General features: G+C 42.0%; 1 protein-coding gene across 1 annotated transcript in view; it reads left to right on the top strand.

The window, feature by feature from the left end:
• Positions 1–5,884, top strand: part of LOC101854733 (chondroitin proteoglycan 2) — a 6,606-nt gene extending 722 nt beyond the window's left edge. Inside the window, exons 2-4 of the mRNA XM_005103118.3 lie at positions 1,311–1,517; positions 3,124–3,342; positions 5,399–5,884. Of these exons, the coding sequence (XP_005103175.1) occupies positions 1,311–1,517; positions 3,124–3,342; positions 5,399–5,601 (629 nt within the window). The 3' untranslated portion in view covers positions 5,602–5,884. The remainder of the gene's footprint in view (positions 1–1,310; positions 1,518–3,123; positions 3,343–5,398) is intronic.
• Positions 5,885–9,625: the final 3,741 nt, after the last annotated feature.

Here is a 9,625-nt window from a genome sequence, read left to right as displayed (position 1 = left end):
AGTACATCTTCCTGGGGGTTATCTCTTTATCTTTTCTGTCAATTCAAAAACACATTTCTGTGTGGATATTACTTTATGAAGAGAAAACCTGATTTAAGGCAAGAAAAATTAAAGGTGCAGTTTCCTAGGGCAGTCCGGCTTTGAAAGTTATCCTTTTCCTCACTCATTTTACCTCTGACACCAGGCAACCCCCACCACTTCAATCGAAAGTATCTCGATGTCTATTAAAGATAGATTGATATGTTTTCAAGTAAAGCAAGACAAATAAACAACACTCAAGTCTGCATCAATAATACCATAGAATTAAGTCCAGAAACTGACATTCACCTGATTCCATCTCATTGCGATATATTTTGTGTAGAAATGCAGCCAATCCTTTTATTTCAACCAAGTCCATAAAGTTGAATTGATGCTGTTTTGTTCAATACTATAAACATAATACATTTTATGTCCAACCAACGACTGTGTGTGTGTGTGTGTGTGTGTGTGTGTGTGTGTGTGTGTGTGTGTGTGTGTGTGTGTGTGTGTTTGTACATACGTGCGTGCGTGCGTGTGTGTGTGTGTGTGTGTATACGCCTCTACATGTAAATGAGTGTGAGTGTGTGTGTGTGTGTGTGTGTGTTTGTGTGTGTGTGTTTGTACATGCGTGCGTGCGTGCGTGTGTGTGTGTGTGTGTGTGTGTGTGTGTGTGTGTGTGTGTGTGGGTTGGGGGGGGGAGCGGTGTTTACGTGTGTGTATGTGTGTGTATGTGAGAGAAAGAGAGATAGAGAGGGACACAGAGAGACACAGAGAGAGACACAGAGAGACACAGAGAGAGACACAGAGAGACACAGAGAGACACAGAGAGACAGACACAGAGAGACACAGAGAGACACAGAGAGACAGACAGAGATATTTTTTTTAAAAAGGAGAGAGAGAGAGAGAGGGAGAGAGAGAGAGAGAGAGAGAGAGAGAGAGAGAGAGAGAGAGAGAGGGAGAGAGAGAGACAGAGAGAGAGAGACAGAGAGAGGGAGAGAGAGAGACAGAGAGCGTGTTGATGTGAACGTGTGAGCCTGTGTGTGCAAGTGTTTACTATGCCACAGCAAGTTTATCTTTGTAGACATCAATAAAATCGAATCATATTTTATCTCATCTCATCCCATCTCATCTCATCCCATCCCATCCCATCCCTTCTCATCCCACCCTACCTCATCTCATCCCCTCCGATCTCATCCCACCTCATCCCATCCCATCCCTTCTCATCCCACTCTACCTCATCTCATCCCCTCCGATCTCATCCCATCTGATCTCAACCTCTAACGTACCCCCAGGGGTGCTGAACCTGTGTAAGCAGTACGGATGGCCGGCCGGCAGGTACCCCCACCCGACCAACTGCCGACAGTTCATCGAGTGCAGCAATGGCGTCACGATGGAGCTGGACTGCCCAGTGACTACAGTCTACAACCCCGTCACCAAACTCTGCGACAGTACCGCTAATGTACCAATCTGCAACTACGGACCTAGTGTGGCCACTATTGGTGAGATTCAGCTATACTTTATAGAACGAAAAAAAATGGAGAGGGGAGAGAAGGGGAGACTGAGAAAAGATGAAAAGCGTGCGAGAGAGAGAGAGAGAGAGAGAGAGAGAGAGAGAGAGAGAGAGAGAGAGAGTGAGTGAGATAATATGTACATAGGTGGATAGAGTGCCCACAATCTACAACCCCACCACAAAACTCAGTGACAGTACTGCCACTGTACCAATCTGCAAATACGGACCTAGAGTGGCTGCTATTGGTGAGATTCAGCTATACTTTATTTGTTTCATTACGGAGTAAAACAATAATTCTCTCTCTCTCTCTCTCTCTCTCTCCCTCTCTCTTTCTCTCCCTATTTACCTATATTTTATCTATCTATCTATCTATCTATCTATCTATCTATCTATCTATCTATCTATCTATCGATCTATCTATCTATCTACCTATCTATCTACCTATCTACCTATCTACATATCTACACATCTATCTATCTTTCTATCTATCTATCTATCTATCTATCTATCTATCTATCTATCTATATATCTATCTATCTATACGTGGTTGTCTTGGACAGGTTCGTCTGTCTCTCCATCCATCCCTCTACAGAGATGCTCACTCACTCACTCAGCTGAGACTTGTTGAGTCTGGTTGACACAGAAGCAAGCAGCCTGTCTCCATAATGGTCTGAGTTGTATTCGGAGTGGAGAGAATTTTCAACAAGTGCCGGCATATCGTTTCGGACCCGGACTTTTTAGCCCCCTCATACACAGCCAGTAGTAATGGGTACCTAACTTCGAGTTGAGGAAGTAAAGCCGGAGTGGAAAGGTACTGGCCATCCTACCGCAATATGCCCGAGGCCCAGAAAGTTGTTTTCTCACTAACAAGGCAATCCCCAATGTCCAGATCGGATGCGGGAGCAACTTTACTTTTTATCGGTATATCCATCTTTCTGATAGCGTTCTGTATCCTTCCCAGCACGGGTTGGTCCTGACAGGCAGCGTCGGAAGCCCGCTTCCTAAATGATTAAAATTGTGTCGATGGCAGTGGGTAGATAGTGGGGTTTAAATAAAATAAAAAACTACATTAAGAGATGAATTTAAATGGCGTCGGTGGCCTAGTGGTTAGGCTACCGGACTCGTAATCGTGAGGTCGTTGGTTCGGGAGTTCGAGCCGCGGGCACGACATTGTGTCCTTGGGAAAGGCACTTTACACAAATTCTCCTCCCAGGTGGGATTGGGTACCCGGCCATAGACAGCGAAAGATCTTGTCAGTATGTTAGTGTTTTAGCGCCTATAATTGGCCCCGTACACTGTAGTATGCTTCCCAGGAAGTTGAGGTTGTTTTAGAATGCTCTCAGGTCTGCTGGGGTAAAAGTATAGATTGTGAAACGCATAGAGTTTGCTGTTGAGCGGGGATTTGCGCTATACAAATGGTATCTATCATTATTATTATTATTATTAAACGTTGTTGTTGTTGTTTTTCCAACAGTGGGATTCAAGAAAACCATCTTAAATGTTGAAATTGTGTCGATGGCAGGGTAAAATCACCTACATTAAGAAAAGAATTTAAATAAAAGTTTGCTTTTTTTTTCTTTTGTCTGTTCCAACAGTGGTCTCCAACATCTGCCGCCAGTTCAGCTGGGCGAACGGAAACTACTACCAGCCGTACGACTGCACACAGTACGTGGAGTGCAGCAATGGTGCCACCACTGTCATGGGCTGCCAGAACGGTCTCTTCTACAACCCGGCACTCAAGACCTGCTCCACGACCAACACCTGCCTCCAGTACATCTTCCAGCCGCCCACCCTCCCGATAGCTTATCCTTCCAGTAAGTGGGTCATCGACCAGTGCCAGATCTGCAACAGACATCGGCGATCATGGTTCTCCATTTATTCCTTTGCTCGGATGCTCTTAATAAAAAAATCTACGTTTCCTGATCTTTCTTACTTACCCATTTCTTTAGGTTTCCAAAGTAGGTTACTCAGGGTAACTACTTATTAATAAGGGCGTAGAGGACACATAATGCGTCAGATCACATGTTGATCAAAGGCAATGTTCGTCAGAGTTTGAACCACCACACAAACATCGCAAACAAATATGTGCCTTTTTTATTGTATGCATGTTATTGCCTACTTGTTCCAAGTTCACAGTCCCGTGTCCAGTCTCATCACACGCTTCGCGAACCAACAACACAGTCCCGTGTCCAGTCTCATCATACGCTTCGCGAACCAACAACACCGTCCCGTGTCCAGTCTCATCATACGCTTCGCGAACCAACAACACAGTCCCGTGTCCAGTCTCATCATACGCTTCGCGAACCAACAACACAGTCCCGTGTCCAGTCTCATCATACGCTTCGCGAACCAACAACACCCTACTGAATTTTTTTCCGTTTATTGTTAGTCAAGTATGTTTGTTGCAAATTACCAGTTTGCTCCTCTAGAGGACTAATAACGTTAAGGACTGGTGGGGCACCTGGGGTCTATTTTGGCTATTACAAGGCTTAGAGTGTCCATATATGCTGTGGGACATTGTGTGCTATTGGGGATTTGAAATCTATATTTCAAAAAGCATATTTTGAATCGGTTGCTATGGAAACGGCAGCCACATTGGATTTTGTATACCTTTTTCAATCCCATTTTAGTCCCTTATTTATTAATCGATTAACTTCTAATTTAGCATGCCAACAGTAAACATATAGGTCTTAAATTTGGCCTGTTGGATTTTAGTATGCTTTTAGTATTTTAGATATGCTTTAGTTTTTATTTTATGACACTTACAATTGGGTTGTTGCAAAAAAAGTGAAAAAAATGGAAAATTCGTGCTTTCTAAGCCCATAAATCAAAAACTACTAAATTAATCAAAAATTCAAGAAGCCAAAATTTAGAACTAGGTGTTGTTGGCATGCTGTTAAAATTACATTGAAATTGAACAAGAAACAGGGCAGAAAAATGGGATAATGTGTGAAAAAATAGAATTGTGAGAAAACAGCCGATAAAGGTAAGAACTGACTGGAAAACATCTGCTTTTGCAGAAACACTTGGACAAAAAAGACAGCTTTAGGGTGTAGCAAAGCTTACATACGTTTCTGGATATTGTTGAGGAAGTGTCCAGGTACTATAATATGTTATTAAATTGGCCCCAAAACAAGATTTCTAGGTGCCCCACCAGCCCTTAAACTATGCTAAGCGCATACGGCTACCATTGTCAGTTTATAACTACTTTCAATGTTTCTGTTCTTGCACGTTATCGCATTATGGTAATTACCTGCCCAAGACAATCATCTGAACAAACAACTTCTTCCCTCTCCCCTGCTTGCAATTTTTTCTGCATTCAAAGGACGCTGTCTAAGACTGCTTTTCTCCTCGACAAATGAATGGCTGTCATGGCACATCAAACTAAAGATATTTAAAAATTTGGACACTCCGCCGAGTATTTGAGAAATTGATCTTCTCTTTCTCCTCCAGATTTCGACAACTATTGGCTCGCCCATAATCTATTAATTAATTGAAAACTGTTCCTCTCTTTCCCCCCTCCCCAGATTTCGACAACTATTGGCTCACCCATAACCTATTTGAACCCCCCCCCCTTATCTTCCCCTCCCCCCCCTCTCTCTCTCTCTCTCTCTCTCTCTCTCTTTGTCTCTGTCTCTGTCTGTCTGTCTGTCTGTCTGTCTGTCTGTCTGTCTGTCTGTCTGTCTGTCTGTCTGTCTGTCTGTCTGTCTGTCTCTCTCTTTCTCTGCATCTCTGTCTCTCTGTCTCTCTGTCTCTCTGTCTCTCTGTCTCTCTGTCTCTCCGTCTCTGTCTCTCTGTCTCCCTCTTTCTCTCTCTCTCTCTCTTCCTATTAATAGAAAACTGTTCCTCTTTCCCCCCCCCCCCCTCCAGATTTCGACAACTACTGCTCCGTCAACAACCTGGCTAACGGCATCCACCCGGACCCCTACAGCTGTGTGTCCTACGTGGAGTGCACGTTCGGCAGAACCAACCACATGCCGTGCCCGACCGGCCTCTCCTTCGACAGGAACCTTTTGGTGTGTGATGACAAGCAGAACATCAACTGTGCTGTTGTTCCCGTAGGGAAGAAGTAAAGCCCCAATTTGAAAAAATAAACCCCACCATTACAGAAATTTGTATATATGTTCTTTTCAGAGAATGCACGTTATGCGATTTTGCTCATTACCAAATTTACTATAATTGTTTTAACTGATTTTTTAAATTGACTTTTTTTTTTGTCCAACACTTTTTTAAATTGGTAGGAGAAACACGCATATTATGTTATGTAGAGCTTTATTACTACCAACGTTTTTTTCTCAGTAAATGTTTTTTTTTTACTACAACAAAACGAAATAAAAGAACCTCCATAAAACGAAACAATTAGTTGTCTCTTCACTCATGGCTCTTGCTGCTGAGTAGTCTGTGAGCTCAACCTCAAGCTGAAAACCCCCCCCAACAACAACGGTGCGCTGCCCCACGAAGGCCAACGCTAATGTCTACACAGGCAGCGCCCTCTTTTACCACATGGAAGAGGCTGCTACATTCCTAATGCCAACCTACAAGTCGCCGACGTCATTAAACAACGTAGATTGTCAAATTTTCGAGAAACAATAGATGGAAACCAAGTACTGACCTCTGAGCACAAGTATCCACTTTTCCCAGTTTCAAGAGAAACGAGTTGAACTTTTTACGAGATTGAAATCTTTATAATAGAGTACCAAAAGAAACGTTGATATCTCGATACTGAACTAAGCCAAAGATAGTACATAACAAGATGGGCCACTCAGCCAAAAACGTGTCCGCCGGATGTTCGCTCTTTGCTTCATATAGCGCTGCAGTCTGTTTTGAAGCTCTCTTTTGTTTTTCCAGAAGAAGAATAGGAATAGCACCTCCTTGCGTGCACAGATCGACTGCTGTTCATCAGCAGTTCGGGTTCGTTCGGTGTGGAGTTTGAAGTTTAAAATTTTTTTAATGACCTCTAGCATTTCATTCTTAAGTCAAATTAAACGAAGAAAACAATCGCCCTTTCCTCCGGAAGAGGTGTTTTGTCAGCGTAACCATTTTAAAAAAGCGTTCTTCCGAATTGTATTAAAAAACTTGCTAGATCGACTTTGATTTTTTAAACTCAGCTAGGGTAACTCTGTTTGCAAAAGGTGCGCTTTTGCGAAGAGGGTGCCACCGAATTTTGAGGACACTTTTTTTAATTGGCTCAAAGAGGGAAGTAGCCCCTCTTGTTATGCAGACTCTTTGACTAAGCTTTGAGGTAGATATTTACAGAGGTAAAAGAGCAGCTTAAAATCTCACTACGCATATTTTTTTTTACTACATTTCGACCAAAACTGGGTATAGTCACTTGTTGCACTCAGCCATGGGTAGAGTTTGATGATTAGTCCACCGATTAGTCCTACTCATATTACTGTTCTTAAAATGGTAACGGGTCTAGACAAATTACGTATGTTGTGTTAAGATAATATCGTACTTCCTGAACTGAACTGAAATAAAAACCGTTTTTAGCTTCTCCTAAAACCATTGTATTTTGATGCGACATAGACGTCGACAATGAAGAATGATGGTCATGGCGACAGTGTATTTCCAAGCAAGGCCTCAAATGACACAAGTCATCACCCGAGTGGTCCTCCTGGCCCACCAACATGATCAAATCGTCCACAAGTGGGCAATGTCGCCCAGATTGGCATGCAATGTCATATGTGAGGCAGCCAGGTGGAATCAGGCTCTCGTCAAAATAATCAAAGTGAAGAAACTTGCATTTTTCCGCAGGTTTGAGTAATTTTTTAATTTTTTTTGTTTTTTGGCTCAACACCTTTCATGTCCTTTTAAGAACTCATTTCTGTTTGGATTTTTCTGAAAAACGTTGATTAAAGGCACAAAAAATGAAAGTTTTTAGTTACCACGGACTCTTAAGCTAAGGAAATAACTAATCTTTGGCGGCCATTTTCTCATAAATTTTACCTCTGAAAACAGGCGCCCCCCCACCTCCTTCATTCGCAAATATTTTGACTTGTATTCAAGTTAAATGGATATTTTTTTTCATCCAAATAAAGACAGGTGAACAAGCTTTAAGATGATACCAATAACTCTACATGCCCAAAAATTGATGAGAGCCTGATTGCACCACGCTGCCTCACATTTTGTTTTAGTTTGTGATGTCATAAACATTCATTGACTATCTTGCACGTCTGTGGGCAAGGGCAACTGATATCTCGACGGGGATCAAGAAAGGTGCTCTTTAGTAGGTTGCTCTGAAGCATTCTATATGAACAAATAAATGCAGAGAGTGTGCATCGGCGTCTGTGGTGTAGCGGTCAACATCCTCCGCAGGAAACGTGAGGTCGATGCACGTGCATGTTTTAAAAAAAATCAATTAATTTCCATCTCTTTACCTCAGAATTACAAAGTTCAATCCGACATTTTTGGTACTTAGATCATGAGGTCAGGGAGCAAAGGCTCTGCCTGCTCTATCAAAAGTGAAAGAATATTCGGAGTCGCTACCAAGATATTCAAAGAATTGTATTCAAATAAGCTTTGTGAAACTCAAAATTGTTTGCTTCCATTATCTCAAAACGTGGTACTGAGCAGGGCCTCCCTACGAGACTTTGTACTCCATTCTAGAGCTGGGCGAAGAGTCGATTCCGGAACTGATCCCCACGATTAATGCTACGGAAGAAAAGTTGCGACTGCTTTTTACGAAAACCAACGGTTACCAGAATCTTTTCTTTCAAATAATTTTTTTTTTGAAAAATAAAAGTTGTTGCTTCGCAGTGTCCCAAAAATCAAGGTTATCCTAAATCCTGATGTTCGGAGCCAACCAAGTAACAACCGGAAGAAATCACATCGTAAGAAAGTAAGTAATTGGGTTCGGAGTCGATTCCTATGATTTCGAGCTTTCAATTATCAGGAACCTAGCCGCCCAGCACTACTCCATTCAGTAAGTCGCGTCCCTGACATACAGAGTATCTCGGTCTTTCTACTCCGATGTTGTATACCTCTCAGCCTGGGTTTGCCCTGACAGGCAGGGTAGTAGGAAGTAGGAAGCCTGCCTCGTAAATGATATAACTTGCTCTGAAGGTTACGTAAAACAACTACGATTACCCATTTCAAGGTCTTCGTCGTTATGTTTGGTTTGTCTGAGATAAAGGTTTATCAGAATACGTGAAGCATTATGGAGAAATCAAGCACTCGTCAAGAATCAATACAACCAAAAAGACTGCATTTTCCCACTGGTTGGACAATTACCATAATGTTATTTTCCCCTGCTCAACAGCTTTTATGCTCTTTTAGAAACAGATTTCTGTGTGGATTTTACTGAAAATCTTTAACCAAAGGCACACAAAAATTTTAAATTTGCAGTTTTAGAGAACACTCAAGCTTTGGAAGTCGTGGAACTTTGGCGGACATTTTCTCGCTGATTTTACTTCTGACACCAGGCGACCTCCACCTCCTTCAGTAGCTAACATCTCGACTTCTGTTCAGGATTAGTGGAAAAAGGGGTGGGGGGGGGGTGTTCTGCCAAAATCAAGTCAATGAACAAGCTCTAAAATGATACCAATAATCTCATATGCTCAAAAATTGACAAGCGCCTGAATCCACCGTATTGTAACACATGCTATTATCTTAATGGGACGAGTCCTACCCTCCTCTTGAAAAACATTCAACCTTTGGAGGCAAAAAATTAAGATAAAACATCAGTAAGTTACCCAAACTGTGACTTTACTCCATAAAAACCTTTTTAAATAACACGTTACTTTAAAGTTTTTACTCTTATGTTGTTGGCCAGGATTCCCGTATACCTTTCTGATACCCTGGAAAGGACGAGACAGAAATGGACCCAAATCTCCGACTTTAAGCATGCAGTGAAAAACGTAACTGGCTGTCAAAGATAAATCCTCGATATAGTATTTTTTTAAATAAAGAAAACACCACCCCAAACGGAAAATAAAAAATAAAAATAAGAAGAAAAATAAAAGTCTAGCCAAGTCATTGGTCCATTATTCTTCTTCCTTGTCTACAGAGTCACTGACCTTCAAGATAAAGTAAGAGAGAGAGAGTGAGAGAGAGAGAGAGAGAGAGAGAGAGAGAGAGAGAGAGAGAGAGAGAGAG

The sequence above is a fragment of the Aplysia californica genome, unplaced genomic scaffold, assembly GCF_000002075.1.
Source record: "Aplysia californica isolate F4 #8 unplaced genomic scaffold, AplCal3.0 scaffold00359, whole genome shotgun sequence".
Lineage (NCBI taxonomy): Eukaryota > Metazoa > Mollusca > Gastropoda > Aplysiida > Aplysiidae > Aplysia > Aplysia californica.
This window is presented reverse-complemented; position numbering and strand designations above follow the sequence as displayed.